At 41.4% G+C, this 26,162-nt stretch overlaps 1 protein-coding gene across 6 annotated transcripts in view; it reads right to left on the bottom strand.

The window, feature by feature from the left end:
• Positions 1-26,162, bottom strand: part of MAP2K5 (mitogen-activated protein kinase kinase 5) — a 132,401-nt gene that overhangs the window by 88,467 nt on the left and 17,772 nt on the right. For 3 of the 6 annotated variants that reach the window (XM_035132287.3, XM_035132289.3, XM_060282474.2), the window contains exons 7-9: positions 22,854-22,902; positions 15,871-15,935; positions 2,838-2,877 (exon numbers count right to left, since the gene is read on the bottom strand). In XM_035132287.3, the coding sequence (XP_034988178.3) occupies positions 2,838-2,877; positions 15,871-15,935; positions 22,854-22,902 (154 nt within the window). Of the gene's footprint in view, positions 1-2,837; positions 2,878-15,870; positions 15,936-22,853; positions 22,913-26,162 lie in introns of all 6 variants that reach the window. The other 3 variants (XM_088657037.1, XM_088657038.1, XM_088657039.1) reach the window with 1 other exon arrangement.

Below are 26,162 nucleotides of genomic sequence, written 5' to 3'. Positions count from 1 at the left end.
GGAATTACTTCTGGGTAGACATGTTTAGAATTGCACTGTAACTCTGGGACCTAAATCACCTATAGATTTACATGATTTTAGTTAATCTAAATACAGAAATGGACAAAAGGTATTGAATTCTGGGACCTGCGTTTGTATTCTGGCCCCTAATATTTTATTAATTTATTTGAGTGGAAGCGTGCCAAGAAAAGGGGTGGTAAGGCAGGAAAGGGGTCAGGGGGCATGTTCATACAGCTCGAGTGTAACCCATTCCCCAATTTAAAATGGGAAACGTGACTCCCAGCCCTAAAATGATTGCCCCGCCTTGTGTTAAGTAACAGCAGCAACAGAAATAGCAATCAAGTTCCTATCTACAATGGCTTTGACACGGAACACTGCAAGGGGAAAGGGTTAACCCTACGAGAAATACCTGAACCCATTTTCTCCACTTCTCTCCTACACCTCCAGGACAAATAAGGATGAGTTGTCAAGTTAAATACAAGCAGTCAAGTGACTGAATTATAATTTACTCGGTGCTCAATTTAAATTAGTGAGAGGCTATTAAAATATACAGTATAGCGATGGCAATTCATCACCGGCTGTCATGGATGACTTCATCTATTTGCTGGAATGGTGTGCGCGCCACTAAAGGGAACGAGAGCAAAATCACAGGTCAAATTAAGCTGCAACTCCATTTTAATTCACTTATTTAATCTGCGGTGACATAATTGTCTTTTACAGTATGTACAACTCAGAGGAAATTTGGGAGTACGATAGTCAGTATACAAATGATTAATCAAATGGACCATTTAAATGCTAGGTTAAGAGCAGAGGAAACACTGTAGTTGCAGAACAGCACACAGCCCCCTCACACACAATGCAAGGGAAGGGATGCTACCTCCTCAGTCGTGTGGCTTCCCGCAGGAGACAAGAAGGTTCAGAGGGCATGTTCCGCAGGCATCAGCTGATAGGAAACCACAAAGCAGGAGCTTCTTGCATATTTAATTCATATAGATTTTTCCTCTTGTTTTTTAAGTAAACAGAAAAAAGTTTTGAAGTGGGAGGGGGAATATAAACTGCTGGCACCCTCTTTTTTCAAACTCTTCTCCCTCTTTCCACAAAGCAAGGCTCAATATATTTTCACACCTGAATCAACAAGTCAAATGGCATTCTTATGCCCAGCCTAAGGACGTGCAGCCTCAACTTGGTTTAGCTGCCGGAGTGCCAGAGGCGTCTTGTTCTCTGAGCCACCACGAGGACTTGTCTGAGGACAGAGCTGCTGGCCCCTTCTTGGCTACATTTACCGTAGATGCTGCTCTGACAAGCAGTCAGGTGACACAGGAGGCCAAGAAGATTCCTTCTGTCCCTGTACCCTGAAACTTCTGGCTGAGCAACTTGCCATTCAGGTAAAATATCAAGTGTCTCTCAGATGGCCCATAGCTGCTCACCAGCTGGCCAGCTAATCTGCTCACCAGCTCATCAGCATCCTGGCTTGAGTGGTTGTCTTGTCAATACTCATATTATTATTACTACATTTAAACCCCACCTCTTCTCTTAGAACCCCTCAGTGCAAATATTATGACCCCTCTCTTAAGATTCCGACATGGGGACTGGCCCATTGTCTTCTAGTGAGCTTCCCGGCTGAGTTGCAGACTTGAATCTGGTTCACCCAGTCCTTGTCCTGTGCTCTTAACCAATATACCCCACTGGCTCTCACACTGGTCCACACCTGCTTTGCTTCCAAACCACCGATCTTCACACTCACATGAACAGCTGTGATTATCCTCAACCTCTTAAGTAGCTACAGCTGTGCAAGAAAGTGATAAAGCTGTGTTGGTGCTTCAGTCATAAAGTATGATTTACTGGCACCGAAAGTATTGGGATCAGAAACTTATTATTTTATTCCCATAATATATTGATTTAACAAGAAACACATTCACACAAAAGTATACAGTAGATAAAAACAATTTCAAGTCCAATGCAGATACAGGTTGGGATAATAATCTCCATTTAAGGCTTGCTGAAAAACGACACCTGTTCTGATATGTAACGCAAGGGGTGGGTGTGTTTGCGCAAATCAGGGCAATATTTGCTATCAAAGCTCTCATTATTTAACAGAGGAATCAGGCTTATTTTTCCCAACCAGGAAGCGGTGGATTCCAAAAAGGAATTCAGTGCAATTTGGCTAACACTGCCTTCGCCAACCTGGTGCCGCCTCCCCTACCCCACCCCAATATGTTTTGGACTACAGCAATTGTGCTGGCAGGGGCTGGGGGAAACAGTATAATCCAAAGCATGGGGTTTGGATTTTGCCAGGTCAGCAAAACTTAAGTTTAGGAAGAATTTGTTGTTCTCCCAGAGTATGCTGATGTCTTACTGGTAGAAGACAGAAGGTCTCTGGGTGGAAGCAAGAAAGGAAGACCCATTTCAGAAGGAAGCTGAAGAAAGCACTTGAAAACATATTCTAGGAATGCTGAAGGCTTCAGCAACAGAATGGACAAGCTGGGCCAGTGTGCTTGGTGCACCACCAGTATCTGAGATTTTCTAATTCACAGTTTCCAGTTCATCAGTACACATTACTTTTCCAATGCATGCAAATACTTCTCAAGACTACTTGTGTGAAAGAGTGTGTAGTGGTGTGAATAATATAATATAATATAATATAATATAATATAATAGTATGTGCATGTGTGTGTATATATATGTGTGTGTGTATGTGTGGTGCTTTTTGCACTACGGCCTGAACATGTATATGTTTTGCTTTCATGCACCAAGGCAAATAATGCAGAAATAAGAATTTGATGGTTGGGGCAGGGTAGGAGAGGACTTTTTGTAAAGCAGTTTTTGGAAGAACATACCTTTACGGCTAGTATTTTCCCACTGGGGACATGGTTTGCTCTGCATACAGAAAAAAGAGAAGAGAAGTCAGTTCAAACTGCCGGGGGGAGGGGGGTCGGTCCACATCCATTCTTTGGATTTGTTACACTAATGAATACTTGCAGCCAATGCCATTTTTGAGCAACTTGTTAATTTGGGTGATACACATCACCAGTTCTAGCTCTTATGAAGTAAACAGCTTCAGACATCTTTCCAATTTGCAAACTCAAATCAATCTTTCACAACTCCTGATTCACCAACTGAATGCAACCTATCAACTGCATAATGTGGTTTAATAAAAGCTAAATAGGGTTCCCATTTTGCTGCCTGCCTGCAAGGGCAAAAACAGAGAAGGGGGTGATATCAAGCACATGGCATGTATCAATACCTGCACTATTCTTGTCTTGGTAGGACATTGCAAGACTCACCTAAAAAGCACACCATAAAATGCAAAGTGATTTGCTAGCCATAAGGACTGCAGCCTTAGTGCCTCTGTTCATATATATTATTACAGAATAATCACTGAAACATTTACATTTCTACTATTTCATTTTGATTTATGAAAATACAATTTATGTATAAAAATCATGCACAAGCCATGTGATTTATTTGCAAACACAAGTAAATTTTTAGCAGCATTTATGCAAATCCCAAATATACTTGAAGAAAAAGCATTTAAAAGCAGAAAAGAAGAATATCCACTTAAGTGATAATTGAGAGACTGACAGCAGAAGGCACAGTCAATAAACCAAATAGAATGTAATCCATGAGGTAACTATTGATGAACCAACAATGGCAGAACATTTTGACTTTCAGATCACCAGAAACGATAAGAAAACAAACATCTGAGATGGGATGCTTAACGTCTGTTAGTTCAATATGTACTGTGCCGGGCAGTTTGGCAACTTAATTAGCTTGTCAAGAAAGCCGATCCTTCCCACCACCTTCTTATTCCATGAGAGGAGTGGGGATGGTCTCTTGTTTCCAAATGAATTAAAAGGAAAGACTTGATGATTTAATTATGATGCACGCCAATTCATCCGTGGAAGTTTGGGTTAAATTTCCAGCAAAGAGCAAGTACCTGGTTTGGTTTACAGAGCATTGACAGTAGCAATTTAACTTTTAATTATCATTGAGAAAGAGATCACAAAACAGATACCGTGCCCACAGGGGCAGAGCATCCCCTTGGCTTCTGCAAGTGCCATGCTACCTGGAAGAAAGGAGAGTTGTTTACTCCTGACCGCCATGGCATCTCAATTGTCTTGACCTCCTACAGCACATTAACTGTAAAGTGATTAATGGAGTCTGAATGGGAGCTTTGGTTACACCAAAAGAAAACCGGACACCTCGGCAGTGTTTTAATTAACAGCTAACACTTCAAATTAGGCTGTAGCTGCTGCAGTAATTACCTGTCCCAATGAATTTGCTGGAAAAACATTCCCCCGCAAGTGAATACTAAGCAGAACAACTAGTTGACACTGGTTGTTTAAATTATGTGCTTGCTATCTTGATCCAGATACCAAACCCAATTCAGGGCCACACATATAGGCACATGGAGCTCCTACACACAACAATTCTTCCTCCATTTGTTTCAATATAGGAAGAAGAGCAACACATCCAAAAGAATACATGTTCCAATCTTCTCCCTGTGGTGAAAAGAATGGGGGCAGGGCAGGCCTGCTTTGTGTAGTTTTGAATCCCTGCAGTTCTGCTTTCCGGGAGAAGATGCATCAAAAAGGCAAAATATTCTGGATCCAGGTGGATACCTTTAAAATGACTTGCTTAAGTAAAACATGATTTGTTTGTTTCATTACCTGGTCAAAATTTATATCCTCTAAATATAACATCACTTGAGATAATTCAGTGTTATAATCTATGGATTGATTTTCCAATTAAAGCATTTGGATCAATTAACAGGGTGCTGAAAATCTTGCAGAATGCATGGTATACGGTAGTAAGCCCTCCTCCCAAACAGAACAGTATTATTTCTAAATTAGAAGGGCATTGATTCATCATCTCACTGACTTTTAACCCCCATTTCTGCTCACCTAATCAGAAAAATTAACTCATGGTAAAGATTGGCAGTTTTCATTCTTCTAAATAGCCTCTAACGGCTGGAGTAGTTATTTTAAGCTGCTGCTACATTTAATATTCCTACCCTGTTTAAACAGACTACAGGAAAGACGAAGTGTCAGTTGCTGCCTTTTTGACACCTCCCTACCAGGAAAACAAAAACAAAATACAGAACTCTCTTGCTGAATGTTACCTATTTGTGTTCATTACTCTGAGCCTTCTATATCCATTTACAAAGAACAGCTTTTAAGCATGACCAGCACAATTGTGTCAAATATTTTATTAACCTTGACTATTAACCATATCCCCAGACGTTTGAAGCCTGAAGGGACTTGGTGTGGGCCAAGTCCATTTTGCATAACTCCAAGTTTCTACCACTTGGAAAATTCAAATGCTTCCCTGCAGGGAGCTCTGAGAAGGCAATGTGCCCAGACCTGGCAAGATAGCTATTTTGGGCACAGAAAGACAGACTGTGTTATCAGAAGCAGGCATGTGCACACACACATACCACTTGAGAGCAAAACCATTCAAATTTTCCTAGTTGCTTATTTTCTGCCTCCTGAAGGGTGATGAGCTCACTAGTGTGTGCGTGCGTGTGTGCGCGCGCATGCACGGTGGGACCATAACAATGATCCCAAGAAGTCGACAGGAAAAACCAAGGAACCTGAAACTGCTTTCTCCAGAATCTTGCAAGTTCTCAACAGAGTCGTGTAAGTGACAGATGCCTGTTAGGACCAGCATAAAGATGACCCACAGAAAAGGGTCTTTGTTACCATTTCTGCCTCCTGGTTGAAGCTACATTGTTCCCCTTGATTCCTTCTTACGGGACAGGAAGCACTGACAGGGTCAGATTTGTGAAGTATCTAGAACGCAATGAAAGCCATGCTGGATGAGACCAAAGGCCCATCTAGTCCAGCATCCTGTGGCCAACCAGATGCCTTTGAGAAGCCCTCAAGCAGGACAGGAGCACAACAGCAGTCAAATGTAGACACATTGACATGAGCTGCCCAAGAAGAGGAAATAACTAACTACACAATGTTCAGAAAGCCTGCTGGAGGGGAAGATGTCTCTAATCATAATCTCCATCCTCTTATTTTGGATGCAACCCTACTGCAAGGCAGCTGTTGATTTGGCTCCATAATACATTACTCAACGATAGTCCTCAGTGCTCAAAAACTCCTGGATCAGAAAACAAAATGAAGCACCGCCCCACCAGAAACAAAATAAGCAACAGGGGAATACCAGCCGATCACATCCTCATGCATGAGAAGCTCTGTTTCTCTAAACATTACACACTGTGCAAGGAGATGATGCTCATTGGCTGTAGACAACATGTAGCAAAATCACGTACAAATTTGGTTCCAGGCCTTTTTGTTTGCACACTCTAGATTTAGCACTCTGCTCTGTGCTAATGGCCAGAGTTTGGGAGTTTTAATGATGATATTTTCACATACTGAAACAGCCGTCTAAAAAGGAAAAGATTCAGATGGCTTCCAGGAAATTAGCACTTTGACAGTTGTTGCCTTCTGTAATAGGCAAGCCCATTAGCCTGACTTGCTGGTTGTTAAAAAGAGGATATTCAGAAGTGAGCAGCGCTAGTAAAGAGCAGCTCTTATTGGGACTCAGCTCGTTCAGAGCAACAATCTATGCCAGCCCTTCCTTCTGTCTGAAATCCCACCGCAGATGCTTGAATAATGACCACAAAATGATTCATTATTAACTTGAAGGCATGCCCTGGCCCACAAACTGTGTGCCTCTAAAACTCTTCCAATGACTCAAGACCCGCTACACAATTTTTGGAGGAGGAAAAAAAGAATCCTGCAGTGACAGAATGGGCTGTACCATTTTAGGCTGCAGATAAAGGAATCACATTCCTGAATGCTCCCCTGTGCTTTATAAATTTGTTTAGCCACTTTTAAAAAGGATTTATTACCAGTCCTTTCTGCAAGGCTCCAGGACAGCTTAAAACCATAAAATACTACATTAAAATCAGTTAAAATAATTTACATCAGAAGAAGGGGGTGAGTCCTAAAAATATACGACTAAGCTGTTAAAGGCCAGGGTAAAGAGGTTGAGCCTTTAGCTAAAGCTATACAATGAAGGTGCCAGACGGACCTCTGTGGGGAAGGAATTCCACAGCTACAAACTTCCAAGGGTGGTAGAACTACCAAGAGGGGTCTCCACCACCTATCTAAATACCCAAGAGGGTCTGTAGGGAAGGAGGCAGTGCTTTCATATATCTGGAGACTAAATCATTTAGGGCTTAATGTGAACACCTTGGACTGCAATGGCAACCAGTGCAGCGGTTTCTGAAGAGGGGTTGTATATGTCTGATAGCTAGGCGGACTCCCAGAAAAAGGGCCTGCTGAAGAAGAAAAAGAAACTAACTACAGTATACTCCTGTTTGCTTTTATACAGAAAGACAGCCAACACGCCAATCCATTCTCTGTACAGCTTAAACAAGCTTGCAATAACCCTCACTGAGCTAACCATGTTAGATCCCATCTCCTAATAAACAACAGGCTTCTGTTGTTCCTTACCAAAAATACCTGACTTATTTTTAATCAAGAACAACTTAACTTTTTGCTGAAAATTCAGGAGGATGAGTACACAGTGTAAAAAAACAAGTTTAATTTAAGAATCAACCAGTTTCTAATTAAACTGCCATAGGCAGCTGGTTGGATAAGTTTTAATCAGTTTCAGTCACCTATTGATTGGGATACTGAAGCTTTAAAAATTAAAAGTAAAAGTAAAAGATGATTGGGGAATTGCTCCATCTCAGAACAACAGTGCAGCCCTCGGTAAATAACTCCTCTTTTAACCATCAGCTAAATGAACACTTCAATATTGCAGTACAAAGTCTTCTGCAAAATTACTTTAACTAACAAGCAGAAATTTATCAGCTTCAGCCAAAATCAATGCTGAAATCAATTTGAACACTGGTTGTGTCTAAAGGGGCTCATTGGCAATTTAGGGAAATTACACCATGTAAATGTCTGTGCTTTAATTGAACAGTTTCATCAACTAGGCTGTGATTGCTGTCCATTCATTTATTTACTTTCATTGCAGCGCCAGTTCAGCAGAAGGAACGGTTTTTGTCAAGGCTGGGAGGAGGCACTTCATCTTCATTTTATGCACTTTTGTGCATAACAGATTTTATGAGCCAGGCAGCCAACGGCTGGGGTCAATGGAAACAAGTGAACTGCAATCACCGGTCAGTCTTGGTTAACCTGTAACGATTGTCCACAGGAATTTGGTGGGGTAGTAGCCCAGATATAGTTAAAGCATTCGTTAGATGAATGCAAGAGGGTAAACACAGACAAGGAGGAAGAGGATACAAAACCCAGTGGAAAACAGGAGGCTGATGTTTCCGTGTGTGAAAGTCCCCCCCCCCCAAAAAAACAGACTACTTGTGCACTAGATTTTTTTAAAGCCCACTTAAAAACAAAACAGCACAATAATATCAGACCAGAAAGGTGCATCTAAGCTCAACCTTCTTTGATCTATCTGGCCTCCTCTGGGCAGCTTGCAAGCAGAGTATGGAGGCAATGGCCTTTCCCTGTGATCTGACAGCTATACTGCCCTTGAACATGGAATCTCTATTTAGATAGCATGGCTATCTATTTAGATACTGTAGTTATTGATAGACGAAGACCAATCTGCCTAATCCTTTTTTCCAACTCACCTAACTTGTGGGCAGCATCAATCTTGTGCTGGTTATAGACATAAAAAATCTCTAATAATATTTATATCTCACACTTCTGGTACAAAATCAATGTTTAAAATGACAATTTAATTAACAACATAAAAGACAGTCAACCAAGGAGAGAGGAGCAGCAGTTAAAACCAAACATAAACACATTATCTGCCACATACAATGAAAGTCTGCCAGTCTTTAATGACTGATGAAAAACAGCGAGGAAGTTGGCCAGGTGATATTCATGGGAGCAAGTGTTCCATAGTCTTGGTGCAGCCACTAAGATGTCCCTCTGCTTTCTCTCTCATCCCACTCAAATGTGCTTCCACTGTAAGTGGGACACAGTGAAGGGCCCTTCTTTCTGCTCTTAGGAAGCATTTTTTAGCATCTTCAGCAAGGGACAGTCCATGAGAACTTTTCCTTCCCTGTCCCAAGCATAGGCTTGTGAAGAGGTTATTCCTGGTCATGATTAGCTAAATGGGATTTCCGTGTTCAGAGGCAGTATACCAGGGGTGGAGAACCCCAGACCCTGTGGCCAAATGTGGCCCCTCAAGCCTCTCTATCTGGTCCGCAGTATTCTCCCTAGCTACACCATCTCTTCCAGGCCACATCCCTTACCAGTCCTGCTATGCATCTTCATTGAGTGCTTCTGCCGGACAGAAAATTTACATTCATTGTTCCACCTACTTTTGCCTCTAGCGACCGGCATGTGGTCCTAGAAGGAAGTGTGGCCCTCAGGCTGAAAAAGGTTCCCAGAATCCCCACCCTTGCAGTATATCTACAAGGGAGGCATATGACTAGGGAGGACTGACCCCTTCCCATGGGCTTAGTCAGGATATTGGGGGGGCCAGAACCGACATGATTTGCTATGCCCATGCCCCTTCCTGTCCTCCTTATGAGGTTCCCAGAGACATCTGATTGGCTGATTCTGGAAAAGGAAAGCTGGACTAGAAGGAACTTTGTTCTGATCTACTAGGCTCTTCATAAATCTACACCAAGCTCTTAAAGCCAGAATGAGCAGGCATGGATAAACATGTGGAAGATCTTGCAAAATTTTAGATGATGCAATTCAAGTGAGAAATATTATGTGTTATTTACCAGTGACACAGTTTTATATGATACTAATAAGGTGTTTTTGTTCTAAATAATTCAGTGCTGTTTCTGCTCAGCCACAAATGTTAGAAAGTGTGTGCTGTATTATAAATCACATTGTTAACATAGTTCACTGGAAATGAGGAAGCAATTTTGCAAAAAAGAAAAAGTGATTTCTCAGAGTTCTGTAAACCAGCAACTGAGTTAAAAAATGTGGCAGAAGGCAAACCCACTTTCAGTGCCACTTGGCCTTTCTAGTGAATTATTTTTCAGAAAAGCAATTTAAGTAAATACCCTAGATGCTACAGCATACAAATATTTTCCAATATATACACAACAGCCTATATACTCTATCATACTTGCTTTTTGGCAAATATTTGTGGGATAACACACACAAAAATATCTAGTTTAAATTAGACAGAGTTAATAAGTCCACAGCATATAACTATGCTAGATTGAATACTGGAAACAACTGAACTTAAATCAGATCCAGTTCACAATGTATAAGGATTTAATAGGTTTGGGGGTGTCACTAGCTGTTGTGAGCAGGGAAGGAGAAACTCATTACTTACTGTGTTTTACTTTAATGGAAGCCGCCCAGAGTGGCTGGGGTAACCCAGTCAGATGGGTGGCAAACAAACAAACAAACAAATACTGGTAAAATACTGGGGCTTGGATGGAGGACACTGGCCTAGTGTCAAGCGCTGCTCTGAGGTGCAGGGCAAGCTAGGAGGTGTTGAGTGGTAGCTGCGTCACTGCTTGAATGGGACACTCAATGAACATTCAGACAAACTGGCCATATGCTGAAACATACTTCATAGTGTGAGCAATTTTGTACTGAGCTACCAGAACAGCAAGAAAATCCAGGGATGCTTAAATTCCAGGTGCCAAGCTCAAAGTGCTCGCCATTCCTAAGTTATTAAAATGGGTGGAAATAAACATAACAGAAAGCTAAGAGCTTTAAACCACCTTTTCTTTAAACAAACAAACAGAAGGACAAAAAATTGGATTCAGCAAGTTCTCTCTAGAAATATTGCTATGAAAGTATTGATTTTTTTTTTTAAAAAAACCCCAACTCAATTGACTGAAAAGTTGTTTGTATAGCGGTATTGGCCTAGGCAATGCACTGGAACAATTTTGCTGCACAGAGTAATCAAGTGCATTTCTAAAGTATAATTATATTGTCATAAAAATAAAGCAAAGATACCCTTCTCTTCAAGCAATAAACCCACAGAGGCAGTAAAAACCCCAAACACATAGGCACATATACATACACTCCAGTGAAATGGTGTCTTCTAAAGAACACAACCCCCCCTCCCTTCTCTCACTCTTCCCTTAAGCCACAGTTAGCATGAAAGTGATCAATATCTCAATCTCCATAAACTATTTCAATAATAGTTAGTTCACCTGGAAACAGAAACTCAACGCTTCTGCTCAGCGACCTGAAACGTTCCTTCTTGTTTGTGAAATGCGAGTAATATTTCATTGCCATAATGGCTATGACTCAGTGAAGGGTTTTAGGAAGACACACACACACACACAACCACGCTTTTGTTCTTCAGTTACAAATCAATATGAGGTGCACACATTTCAGAAACATGCAGTGTGTGGAAAGCTGGAAGCCAGAAAATATAAAATGCAGCAGCAGAAGCATTTGTAATTCATTTTATTTGACGAAATGATCATCAATTGCCTCCAAGGCAATATGTGTGGCTCCTACCTCTAGCCAGAGAGAATTCAACCACCTGTAAGCTTTCAAATGGGGTAATTTCAGTTTGGCTTCTGCTGTAATACAATTCTCACATTATGTTTAAAACTCTAAATGACTTAGACTCTAAATATCTGAGAGTACCTCCTTCCCTACAGATCTTGGGTGTTAAGTTTGGCAGAGGGGACCCTCTTGATAGCTGCAATGCCTATATAGTTCAGGTAATGGTGGCTTGGAAGAGGGCATTCTCTATGGCAGCCCCTAAGCTGTGGAATTCCAGCATCTTCATTGCATAACTATTGCCATATGTTGAAGATGTACTTCTTTAACCTGGCCTTTGACCCCCCCCCCCAGTGTGTGTGACACGTGTGTGTGGAGTGTGTGCGTGGAGTGTGTCTGATTCAAAAATTGTCTCAACCTTATTTGTTATATTATTTTTTAAAATTACTGTAATCTGCCCAGGGACCTGATAAAAAGCAGATAAGAAATCCAATAAAATAAAGGCAATACAATCAAACACAGGATATAATTGACCCCCTACTGAGTCTTCCATTCAATCCCAGGAAATATTTCAAAATAAATATCCACAGCTAATGACTGTTCTGATAAACCTTACATGGTCTCAAATGGTATGTTGTGCCATGAACTTTTATAGATAACGATCACCATCGAACATATTAAATAGGCCAAGAAAGCTGTTCATATAAAGGCTGATCCACATGTTACATAGGACAGGAATTGCCTCTGAAAACAGCATTCTCCTGCCTTCCCCATAACATCACTAACCACATCAGTCAAAGGTATGGGACAGAGGTTGCTGGTTTTAAGTGCTGTAACAGTTTGCCAGCCTTGTGCCCTCCATATGTTCTGAACTATAACTCCCATCAGCCCCAGCCGCCACAGCACATAAGCCCAAGCATCATATGGCTCTGCTGACTGATGGGAGCTGTAGACCAAAACACCTGGCGGGCACCAGCTTGGCAAAGGCTGTATTAAGGGGAGACATAGCAATGCTGATTTGGGTGGCAGTATAACATAAGCCACATAACATGTCAGCTCCAACTTAAATTCACAGAGAGAGAGGTTGCAGATAGGCTGCTGGAATTAAACCAGGTTAACAATGTAATATTTTTCCATGACAGCATAGTAAACAGAAATCTATTTAAAAGCATGTTGTGGTTTTAAAATTCTCTTTAAAAACAAAAAACAAAAACCTTACAATGTCTTCTAAGAAAACAAAAACGTGTTTTGTATATGGAAAACAGTTCTTCCTGGAAGAAATCTTTATCATTCCCTCAAGGCTTTCCTTATGAAGTTTTATTTTAATTCCTTGTGGGGTATTTTTCATACACTACTGCAGACTATTAAGTGTGAATGCTTGCATTATGGGACTTAAACTTTTGCACTGTGTAGGAGATAAAGACTTTCCTGTCAAATAAAGCACCCCCTTGCTATTGTTATCCTTAAAATTAATAAGGGTTTCTGTAGGCAGTTTCTGCGGGGAACTGGCTAAGGGAGTTCACTGCACAAGGTTTCTTTTAGGGGATTTTTTAAAAAGAGGGGCGACAAACACACATAAAAGTGGGAGAGAGTATCAAGGGAGCTGTAAACATAAAACATGCATTAACTTTCAAAGCTAGTTGGTGCTGAACAGGTGCAACAGGGGTGATGAGGTGAATGCATCTCTCACTTTCAGGTTGTATGAATAACCACAGAATAACCTCCCAGTTCTGAAAGAGGCTTTGTCCACTGCACATCTGTCAGCTTCTACCTGCTGTTACAGTGGTACCTCTACTTACAGATGACTTGACTTACGAATATTTCTACTTATGAATGGAGCTCCATCCGCCATCTTGGATGCTGTTTAGATAGGGCTGCTTCGACTTACGATTTTTTTCTCCCAATGCATTCCTATGGGATTCGACTTAATTTTTTTTTTTTACTTACGAATGTGAGTTCGGAACGCATTAAATTCGTAAGTAGAGGTACCACTGTATTATTATTAATATTTATAAGTTTATATACCACTTAATGCCAATATAGGCTTATAACCAATTTTCAATTGTATAAAAGAAGTGGCATAAACATTAACAACAATGATTAAAATACACAGAAAATCCCAGTTAAGCAACAGGACACTCAGATCAAGGGATTGCCTGTGAAAACAGGTGTGTCTTCAAGAGAATGCCAGTACAGATGGGACTACCCATATTTGAGCAGAGGGTGATTGATAAGCCTCTCTCGCCTATCACCCACACCCAGGGGCTTGTTTTAAGATGTACCAAGGTAAGCAAAGCCCAAGGGGGCAAACCTATCTAGAAGGGCTAGATTTTCTTTCTCTGCAAATAGTTTAAGACCGAAGGGTTGAATTTTGGGACAGTAGAAAATCCAAATCCTTAGCCTCTTATCTGAGAGGTGCCCTGGAGCTGTTACTCAATTAGAACTGGACAGCTCATCAAAAGGATTAAACTACCCAAACTGTGCAGCTACACCAGGTTTACCAAATGGGGGGTCAGCAAACTTTTTCAGCAGGGGGACGGTCCACTGTCCCTCAGACCTTTTGGGGGGGCCAGACTATATTCTGTTTAAAAAAACACGACTTCCTATGCCCCACAAATAACCCAGAGATGCATTTTAAATAAAAGGGCACAATTCTACTCATGTAAAAACACGCTGATTCCCGGACCATCCGCGGACCAGATTTAGAAGGCGAATGGGCTGGGTGTTTATAAACATCGACACCTTTATTAACAAAGAACATTTAAAATGATAAAGAAATGATATAGTGGATTCTTAAGAAACAGCAGTATGAAATAAGGGGAAACAAACCAGAAGTGGAAGTTGGGGGAAGCCCAGGAGGGGAGGGAAGAGGTGTTGTAATATAAATGTTATTAATATGAGATGTATGTAATGATAGAAAAAGAAAAGTGAATAAAAAATTAATAAAAGAAAGAAAGAAGGCAATTGGGCTGAATCTGGCCCCCAGGCCTTAGTTTGCCTACCCATGCTCTTATGCATCCAGATAATAATAGGAGAAGCAGCTGCATCTTATGTTGGTTAGATGATTCACTGATCATCAAATTCAAGAGGTGGCAACTCCACCATTAGCAAACTTTTCTGGCAACTATGGGTACCATGTGCACATGATGAAAAAGGTGGCCAATTTCTCAAAAGGCAACTGTAATCACCACAGTGGTTAAGGAAAATCACACAAATCCACCCTAAAGGGCAAAAAAGCATACATTTGATGAGGTACAAGTATCTCCAGTGTCAAGCTAGGCAGTGGTTAAGAAACTATAGGTGGGCTGGTCAAACAATTCATTGAGCTCAGCATCTCATCTACCAACAGTGACCAAGACGACACTTGGGGGGTTGGAAGCAGAACACCATGACTGTATATATCCCCCAGCACCATTGGAATGCACCCAATGGAGGCTGGATAGTAACCAGAAATACAGCTTTTGTATATACACAATCCTTGCTAGTGGGCTGGCCTTCACAATAAGCATTGGCAAAGAGTTCCACAAGTTGGTTATTTAACATATGGTTACTAGCTGCCGACTGAACTATCCTCCATGTATTTATCTAATCCAGTTCTAAAGCAATTTATGCTTGTGATAGCAAGAAGTTCCATTAGCTTGATTCTGCATTGTACAAATAATTTTTCATTTTGCTTGTTGTAACCCTATGAAACACTAAAAGTAATAAACTGACTGTGTTCACAATACTAATCCATGGTTTGTTCAAAATATGACTTGTTTAACAGATGAGCAAACAAGTCATGGCCAGTTTCTCCAAAGCTTGATTTGTTTTCCAGCTGCTCTTACATCATGCTTTTGCAGCTTAGCAAGCATCTAAGATGGGGTGGTCAAATAAGTCATGTCCAAGGAAGGTTGTTGGTTTCAAACATAACCCCAAACCATTGTTAAAACAAACCATGGTTTGTAATCCAATAGTAAACCATAGCTTCACGTTGTGGTTTCTACTGGCAGAAATCAAACCATCATTAGTCACCTGGGCTTGGTTCACACATGCAAACAAATTATAGTTAGGCTAAACAAACCATGGCTTAGAGTTATGGGTATGCCAGGCCACTTGCACATGGGGTGTTCTAATCTTCCACCTCAGCTTATTTACTCAGTAGAAGCAAGACTGACAACACTCCAGAAATAGCATTTTCAGAGTACAGTAGCTACTTTCCACATCCACCTGGGATTCAGACAATACCAAACAAGATACATAAAAACAGGGGCCATTTTTCAAGATCTAAGGTAGTTATGGCAACTCCTAGAAACATTAAATACAATCAGCGCTTCACAGAGGAAGAATAAAGGCCAGACACCTCATGACACATTCCTAGAGAAGGGGGGTGGGAACCACTGCCTTCTCTTTCCCAAAATTTGAGAGCAAAAAGAAGAAAAAGGAGGGGGGGGCAAACACTCACTTGTAGACGGTTCCTCCATTGCCATGACCGAGGATGTCTCGATACCGTATGTCTTGTTCATTCATCTCCACGAGAAAGAAAGAAAAACAAAAGAGATGTCATGCCGTGGATGGAAGTGTCAAGGAAAAGCAACTCTAGGCCATAAACAACCAGCCGTCTGGGTCATTTCAAGTTCAGCTGCAAGAACGAGGAGATCAATACAACATTTGCTGTCCAATTTATAAAAGACAATACCAAGGGACAAAGTGATGGAAAGTTTAATGACAATTTGTTTGCCTGGGTCATTTCATTAAAGTTTGATAAAAGGTGTCAAAATGGAATGATAACATAGCTCAAGAGGAGCAGATCACAGATATGGAGAGGGGAAAAGAGGTCTTGACTGCAAACCAAGGCCTAGGTTGGGAGGGGGCTTAAGAGGCCCACAGCTAACACTGACATTAAATGTGGCCAGGAACCTGTCACTGCAGTCCACCTACAATTTTGTTCTAGAACTGGTGAAGAGCCATCAAAAAAGATGTTTGAACTTATTCCAAGGATGGCATCTTGGTCAACCTGAGATCACAAAATAAGTAGTTTCCAAAATTTGTAGAACACAAACCAGTTAAGAGACTGAGAGTCAGCTGCCTATTCAGGCATTCCTACCCAACAACAAACTCCTCCCTCCTACCCTGATAAATTTTTCACTTAGCAGATGTTGTCACTAAGCAGATGTTAAGAGATAAACCCCACTGCATCCACATGTACCAATCCAGCACCTGGTACAGTGGTACCTCGGGTTGCGGACCCAATCTGTTCCGGGGTGCCATTTGCACCCCGGAAAGTCTGCAACCCGAGCGGCAATAGAGCGCATGTGCGAAAGAGTGCTTCTGCGCATGCGTGAAGCGCGTAGGCCGCTTCTGCGCATGCGTGCGTGGCGGAACCCGGAAGTAAACGCTTCCAGGTCTGCCGCATTCGCAACCCGGAAAACCGCAACCTGCAGCAGACGCAAGCCGAGGTATGACTGTATTGTGTCCAGAAGACAGTTCTGCAAATTACTAGAGATGCACAAGCACCAGTGAAAATAAAGGTAGTTTCACAGATGTACTATAACAAGACGACCCTTATCATGAGAGATATAATCCTGACACACAGGTTTTGTTGGGCAAAATATTTCAGCATGCTTTCAGCAGCAGAAAGTGGATTTTAGAAGCAAATTGCATGATAAGATAAAATGTTCAAAACTAATCTTCTTGAAGGCAACAAAAGCCAAGCTTAAAATGTTCTCTGCTGCACTACAATTCAATGATAATCTAAATCCAGACATCCCCAAACTGTGGCCCTCCAGATGTTTTGGCCTACAACTCCCATGATCCCTAGCTAACAGGACCAGTGGTCAGGGATGATGGGAATTGTAGTCCAAAACATCTGGAGGGCCGAAGTTTGGGGATGCCTGATCTAATCTAAGAAAGTATTTTTTATTTCTATAAATGTGCAGGTCTAAACTTGGGCAATCTGTGATCATTAGATTAGCACAACGGCACAAAGTAGACTTCATATAAATTGCCTGTTTAGTTTGTTGCAGCAAACTTAATATATTGAAATGAATTAATACCCAATGGCCAACCATGAATCAAAATTAAGGTTTATGCTATGGTTTTTTCCCCTTTCAACAAAAGCAGACGAAGAAGGGAAGAACATTTTGAGAAATTCTACCTTTCCTGAAATGCTGTGTTTCCTCATAAAAGGTATGACTAAGAAAAACCTAAAAGAAAATACCACCTAGGCTCATGAACTTAAGTGTCTCTGAAGGATTTCTTGCCCCGGAGAAATGGGCACACTATGATCCAAGTAAATACAAATGTGGGGTACTATCTACACAAACTTCTCCTGAACAGCAATTGCCAATCATTTCAATGGACTTACACTGTAAAAGTTCCCCGATGAATTCTGATGTAGGTCAGTTATTTTAATCTACCTTTGTACAGAGACATCGGAAAAGAAACACTTCAGATTTGCATCGCTGCAAATGTCCTTTGGGGAGTAGCAGTTTTGTTGCTTAATTATACAAGCTTTGATTCAGGAAGGACCAGTAAAGGTTTCACAAGCACAACTGTACTGGGAGTTTTGCAGGAGTGTTTCTTCACTCCATTTCATTTAACCTGTGTTTGGCCAAGTCACCTATTTTAAAAAAGAGTTTATTGTTTCCCATGACTGCTACCTTGAGCAGTGGTTCTCAAACTTGCTTCTCTGGGCCACACTTTCAGAATAAAAATCTGCTAGCGCCACACCAATTTTTTATTTAATAAGAAATACATTGGAAAACAAAACAAAAAAAACTCCTAGCAGTGCTTGATTTATAACATAGAACACAACTACTATATAATAGGATCGTGAGATACAGGTATCCAGAAAGTATAAAATAATGCAGCTACATAAGAACATGAATCATTCCCAAAATGTAATACTTATTGTCCTTGAATCTTCCCACCACTTGCCATCCTCTCCTGCTATACCAGTATGGTATGTCAGACCCTTTGACAACTACCAACCTAGAGTGTTCATATTCTTCAAAGTGTAAACTGGGCCCAAGGATGGCCAGATGCATTTTGAAGCCAGAGTAAAATAAATCCAAATTGCATTCCCCTACCCCACCGCATCCTGCCAACCTAGCAGTTCGAAAGCACATCAAAGTGCAAGTAGATAAATAGGTACCATTCCGGCGGGAAGGTAAACAGCGTTTCCATGCGCTGCTCTGGTTCACCAGAAGCGGCTTAGTCATTCTGGCCACATAACCCGGAAGCTGTCTGCAGACAAAGGCTGGCTCCCTTGGCCTATAGAGCAAGATGAGCGCCACAACCCCAGAGTCGTCCGCGACTGGACTTAAAGGTCAGGGGTCCCTTTACCTTTACCCCACTCCAAGATGAGCCACAACCCATTAAAGCAACTCTGAGCTACACACCTGTTTACTGTGACCCTTAATGATGACCCAGTTCTGTGGTTTGAGTTGCCAAAAAAAATCCCCCAGAGTCATCTGAAAACCAGCTGGATCTATCAGTCTCCAGGGGCAGACCATTCTAATAGGTTCCCTACCACTGCAGAGGAGGAAAGCAACTGAAAGTTTAAAACTCAACAGGAGGTGATCTGAACAAGCAGCTAATGCTATAATCCACCTCTCAGATGACCCTCTTCCTGCCAGAGTGTGGCTGGCCACATGTGTCAGGCTTATGACACGTTGGGGCAGCTCAACTGCTGTCATGCAAAGCTATTAAGTTATGACCAGCCCTAGACTTAGAAGCCTCATTATGAATATTGAATTCCCCCAGGACCAACAACCTGGGGATCCTCAGTGCCACAAGATCACATCTGTCAGCTCAGGCTGGGAGGTATTATTATTATTATTTAATATAGTAAATCAACAGAGTCCCTAATGTTTCCTGAGCGCCCATCACAAGACTTCATTCATTCATTTATTTATTAAATTTGCATGCTACCTCTCATCTGAAGATCACAGGGCAGTTCATTACATAAAATACAAAATGAAAACCCATTCAAGCCGACAGGAAGCCTGTAGACAAGTATCAAATTACTTATAGACTATAGTGGCACCCTCTCCCTGACCCTCAAGCCTGCTCTGATGCCGCACTGAGTAGTCAGGTGGGCACTGCAGGAAGATACCAACTCCACCCTGTTCACCCACCCAGATCTCAGTAATACAAACCAGGTTGGCCTCCTCATCCAGCAACAGGTCATGGATGAGAGAGACCTTATTTAAAACTGACGTAGCATTCAACAGCAGCACCCACAAGCCTGAAGGTTGACTGACAGAGCAACCAGACTTCCTCTGGCTGTCCAAAGAATGATTCTCGTGTTTAATCAAAGGCATTTTCTCCCAAGGAGTCCCCAATTCCAAATTAGTCTGACATACTCCTTGATGAGAACAAGAGGCCTAACACAGGCCGTCTTGGTGTGGCCTTTTCTTTAGAAATGTTGAGGCTCAAATACATCACAATGGTATGTATTTGCAAACCTGATGAACTCCAAATGTTTTCGACAGCAACTCCCATCAGCCCCAGCCAGTATGGCCACATGATGCTGGAGTTGGAGTGATCATAATGGTGCTGGCTGGGGCTGATGGGAGTTGTAGGCCAAAACACTATCAGGTTGCCAAAGGATGCCCTACTTTACTAATGTAAAATCCAATTGATCAACTCAGAGACACATTCCTATAAATACCTGGCAATTTATCAATAATAATTATGAAGTGGGAAGCCTCAATAAAATCATAACTACAACTTCATAGCAGGTTCTGAAATACTAACTTTTCTGAAACAACCTTGATTGGCTGCCAATGTTAATAGAACTAATGGCAAGTAAAAGAGTATCCAATTACGGATCAGCAAACAAAACACTCTTTGTTTATATCTGCTGTCCTGGAGAGAAGCAGCATGCATCTCTTATAAATCATTAGAAGCAAAAATGCTCAATTAATCCTTATTTGATACGTAAAGCTCTAGGAGAAGTCCGGCCCTATAAGCTATGCCTCCTCTGTACCAATCGAAGCTCTAATGGCTTCAGAAAGCAGTCACACTCTATGAGCAGACAATTGAAGAGATTTAGTAAATCCCACTTTATAGAGCAGAGACTAATCGGAAAACACAAGCCAGTCAAATGTTTCTTATGAACTGTTGACACTACATCAATGCTGAATCAATTGGCGGCATTTTCTCTGAGTGACAGAAAAGAAATAAATATTTATATCACATAACCTATATCAATGAACCTAGGCAGAAAGCTATTTCTAACCTGTCAATATTTGATTATCTTGAAGAATCGTGTCCCCTTTCTTTTAATGATTAATATGAATTCCTTATTAAACCTAAGTGGAGTCTATCAGGGAAAAATGTCTTTATTAATGCTTTCAAGCAGAAGGTGCAAAAAAGGAAAAAGAAATAAAGAATTACCCACTGTACTACAGCTATACTAAAGTATAGCTTAAACCACCAAATTATTAAAAAAACAACCAACAACCACCCTAGAAGCTACAACCAAAGAAACTTCCCATGTCGTGTCTTTGAATCAAGTACGGTTAGTAAAACCAACAAGACCACACAATCTTAGGGAACTTGACATTAATTCTCTCCCTTCCCCCCAGTTAAGAATGTTCTGATTTCACTGACATCAAGAGAACTTAAATAGGCTAGACTTGGAATGGATATCCATGACTCCCACCACTAACCACCCCTCAGTGTAGAGCCCTGTCCATGTTTCCTTGTGCAAGGAGGCTTTCTCATTTGCTTCAATTGGCAGCAGGGTGGGGGGGAGAGAATGTCTACACATCAACCCCTTTAGATCTGACTGCTCTGCTGAAATGAAGGGGAGAACTTCCGGTGCACTATATTTCAAAAGAGCTGGTGGTCACCATAGGCATCTAAGTAAATTAAAGATACAATAATTCATCCACTACAACAGCCCTTCATTCACTTATTTTTGAAACATGTATAGCACTAAAGGGGTATGGATAATGCCCCCAGTTTGAAAACTATACAGATCTTTATATCCCTAAATTCCTGAGAACTCTTTGCATGCCTGGGCTTCCCAAAGTCATCTACAAGGATCGTTTTCTTTCCCCATCAAGTATTTAAAGTCCTCCACATTCCATTAAGAATATTAAAAATACTTCTTTTCTCAGACAGAATATTTAAACTGAATGACACCTTTTTCTCCTCCTCTACCCCAGGAACCTTAAATATTTTTTACAGAAAAGCATTTGTGAAAGATTAAATCAAATGCTGAGGGTGGGTAAAAACAATAGGCATGTATTTTATTTCATTTTTATAAAGCCCCCTTGCTATATTTCAGGCAAGAGTCACAGCCTAGACTTAAAAAAAGAAGAACTGAAATCCATATTCCTAAGTTTTATTTAAACAATTCTGATCACAAATAAGCAAGGCTGCAGTGCAGGTGACACTAGCGGGACCATTCTCATCTATTAAGAGCACAATGTTACAGGTGAGCCGCTGAAGGACAAGCGTGAAGACCAGCTTTTATCTTCTTGACACGCTCAACTACAACTACTTGATTCATGAAATGCCAATGAGGCTTGGAGAGGTCACTGTGTGAAGGCACTGAATACGCATCTGAGATAATTAAGATTTCAGCCTTCGAAACATGGAAGGGAAGTGAACAGCAGTTAAGAAAATCAATAAGAGTCTTTTATTTGCAGTGACACAGATGTCTCAGTCAATAGTGTCTAATAGGCAAGCTTGATCGCTGTGGACAGGTGCCTGCCTCCAAGGCTATCAAAGGGCTTTCACCATGACAAACATTAAAACTTATTTATGTTGCTATTGAAAGATCCTGCTGCCTTGCAGGTACTTCCATTTAGTGGTGTATATTTAAAGTCATTATGCCACTTTGGGCCTTCCCGCCTATTTGAATCAAAACTGGCCAGGAAGGACTTGCCCTGAAGTGTCCATTTGCACATCAATTGTGAAGCTATTGCATTCAATTGCAGGTGCCAGGGAAAGGCAAGGAAGCCTTCTGCAGATTTCTGCCCCCTTTATAGGGCAAACTGATAACTAACACAGTGCTCCAAATAACATGACAATGCATACTTCTACTACTACCTCCACTCTTCATCATCTGGCAGTGTGTGTGTGCCTTAAACCTATATGCAAAGATCTAACAAGCCAGGAATCCTATTTGCTATTCAAAATTGATTAAGTTTTCTTCCCCTAAATTGAGGTAGCAGCAGAACGACGGATGCGAAAGGCGCTTCAATCTATTTGGAGCTAAATCTGATTAGTGCATTTTGAGAAAGGCGAAGCAAATTGGTGTGCCAATCCAAATCAATCAGGACAGAGGCGCCTCCACAATACGAGCCCTTTCACAGCTTCTCCTCTACTTTATTAAAAGACCACATTACGGATAAGTGAGCAGTAAGCATCTCTGAGGCTATCCTAAAACACAAGACATTCATGAACAAGCCCATCCAATACACTTACCTGGCCATTAGCTAATATTTTCTTCAGTTCTGCAGAAGACTTCTTCAAACTGCACAATCAAGAAGGACAAAAAAGGGTATTTTTAGTGATTGCACCAGTGCACTTTATTGAATGGAACTGCAACTCATATCCAACTAAAAAAGTATAACACTACTTAGCATTACATCTGCCTATAATCACAGCTGTGTGAACTCAGCACCCAAGCAATTAGCCTACAATTAATTATAACAGTTTTACTTTTTTCATTTCATTTCTCCTCTCAACATTCATATTTCCAAAAAAAACCTGAACTTTCATGATGAAATGGTAGGGTTGCAGAGAGAAAACAAGTGCGGGGAAAGGGCAGTGGTAAAGGCAGAGTGGTGCAACGGACAGAAAGTTGGACTTGGGAGCCACTTGTTTCAAATCTCTGGATTACCGGGTAGTTCTAGATCTATAGAATGGGAATGGTTGCAACACGCCACTCATAGTTGTTGATAGAATAAACATGTCAACCAGTTCTAACCACTGATGCTTTGAATGCAATGTTAACTGGTTATTCTTTGATAACTGATATCCACATAAGACTGTAGAACAGGATGGTGCAGGGCAGGGTAGTCCAATGCTTGGCCCAAGGGCCCCCCTCAAAGCCTTATTGATGACCCTTGGCAACATTTGATGCCCCCCCACCCTTGTGCTGCTTTCCCAAAGCTGAGTAAGTAAGAAACTGGGCTTTGAGAAGGAATTGTGAGGGCTGTGACAGGGTCGTGTCCTTCAGACTCCTTCCCAAAGCTTAGTTAGAGGTTTCTTAGCTTTGGGAAGGAGGTGGAAGGGTTCTAAGGACTCTGCCAGAGCCTTGCGTCTCTTTCCCAGAGCCCTGTGCCTCACTTAGCTGGCTTTGAGAAGGCAGTGTGGAGGATGAGAGGGGTTCAAATTTGGGCCTTGTTTCCCCCACACAAGGCAGTGTGTGGCCTGTGGGTTCCATGTTGAAGTACTATTGCAGCCCACTTGATATTAAAAGTTGGACTGCCCTGGTCTACGGTCACAATCCAGTAGGAAGTTTTTGTGCATGAACCTCACTGAAGTGAATGTCAGCTATGTGTGAACAAAGAGGTGCTTTTGCATACCCTCCCATTCATTTATATAGTTTTAAGCAAGAACATCTGCTTTATCATAACCTCCAAAAAAGTTAAAAATGCAATGAGATGTAATTAGTGCATATATACGTCTAAATGCATCAGACACTTAATAAGTCAGGATATGAATGTGCAGGCTGCAGCTACACACAGCTCTTTCTTGCCTTGCATCTCCATTTGCATGGAGGGCAAAACGGACCAGGAAGCTGCAGTTGTAAGCCATAGTTTACAGTTGGCTTACAAATCATGACTTGAGATCACCAAATAAGCCATTTTGCTTGGAGAGTTTCCATAGGAGCATAGAATTGTTGGAAGGGACCATGAGGGTCATCTAGTCCAAACCCCCTGCAATGCAGGAATCTTTTGCCCAACATGGGGCTCGAACCCATGACCCTGAGATTAAGAGACTCATGTTCTACTGTTTCGTTTGGAAGCTCAAGTTCACATGCAACAGAAAGGTATGATCAGCTGTGACTTCTTGATTTGTTTTTCCTCTCCTCATGAAGTGAGTAGCAAAGGAGCAAAGGGGCTGCACACAGGCTGTATACAGGTGCATATTCTTATTAAGCCAGGATTCAATTGTGTGAATGCAGCTGTATTCTTGACAGGCATGAGTGTCTTATCATCAATCTTGTTGACTGAAATTAAAAACATGTATTATATGGTATCTTTGTTCTTTAATAAGCCTCTTGTCTGCTGGACTACTTTAAAGAAACTTTGCCAAATGAAAAGTATACTGATCTTGTCATCTCTTGCAACCAACTGTTTTGTGAACATGAAACGGAGGCAGGCTGTCAGTGACTTCAAAACAGTCATTCCTAATGCAGGCAGGTTTTGGAAAATGAAAGTCAATTAACTGCCCCATTAGATGTCAGCCTCTACAGAAGGCACTGCTTGCAGGGCACTTTCAGAAACAGCTTAAAGTATGTGAAAAAAACAACTGACCACAGAAGGGGGGAAGGGACTTGCTTTAATATGACTAATAAGCTTTAATAATTTTGTAATAATACAATCCTAATACTTTGCTGATAATCCTTCTCCTCTTAGTAAGCAATAGTTTTGATTCCAACTCTAGACGAATGCAGGTTTCCCATACAACACAGAATGACCTCTCCTGCATTAGGCTACTATGGCATTTAGCTGAGGTAACGGACAAAGTTCTCTCCTTGCATTTCCTAATAGAAAGAGGTAACAGAAGAATCATTCTCTCTTGCAAGCCTTTCCTTATATCATCTTCTTCTTCTTCTTCTTCTTCTTCTTCTTCTTCTTCTTCTTCTTCTTCTTCTTCTTCTTCTTCTTCTTCTTCTTCTTCTTCTTCTTCCATTTCTGCAATACTTAGAGCAGGAGAAACCAACATGGAATCCTCCGATAATTCCCATTATCCCTGACCATTGATTATGTTGGTTTGGGCTAATGGGGACTGTAGTCCAACATCTGGAGGGCAGCACATTGGCTATCCTTGACTTAGAGGATTCCTACAGGTCTTAGGCTTCAGCTGCTTGCTTTAATTCTTCTTTAGTATTTCTTCCTGGCACCCCAAGGCTTCACTCATTGTCAATTTTTTAACCACCTTTACACAAAACAAAACCAATTGTTCTGTCCATCACCCCTTGAAAGTCTGGCCCATCATAATCTTGCAGGACTCTCAATAAGACAGAAATGTCCTGAAGCAGAAGACAAAACTTATAACCATTTCCCTAAGGTAGCCCTATCCTTTCCGTAGGCTTGCAAAACTGGATCCATCTTTGTCTCTTCCCTTGCCTTTGGCCCACCACATCTAAGCTGTGCCCATATCCTGCAGCCCTTCTGTTTCTCCTTTACCAAGATCCACCCTTTCTTCTGCCTATTGCTAAAATCAACTGGTCATGGATCTTGCTATAGCTGTTGTCTTCAGCTGACTTAGAACACCTCTGAATTCCCCCCCCCCTCAAGCAAGGATAGCCACTTGAGTGACAAGAGAAGATAACAGTATTGTTCTGTATCACATAATATTCCAAAATGGGACAGGAACAGTCCACTATAATACAGTACAGTATAGGAAACTTAAAGTGCAGTGTCTTTAACAGGGCTGGGCGATATCAGGTTTTCAGCATCGTGATATACCATCAGCCAAACATCGCGGTCTGCCAATATACCGTGATGTTGAAAAAATAAACCGCATAGGCCTCAGGCTGTCAGGCACCAGGTGAAATTG

The sequence above is a fragment of the Zootoca vivipara genome, chromosome 13 (genome assembly GCF_965207765.1).
Source record: "Zootoca vivipara chromosome 13, rZooViv2.hap1.1, whole genome shotgun sequence".
Classification (NCBI taxonomy): domain Eukaryota; kingdom Metazoa; phylum Chordata; class Lepidosauria; order Squamata; family Lacertidae; genus Zootoca; species Zootoca vivipara.
Note: the sequence above shows the minus strand (reverse complement) of the source record. Positions and strands in the feature narration are given on the sequence as shown.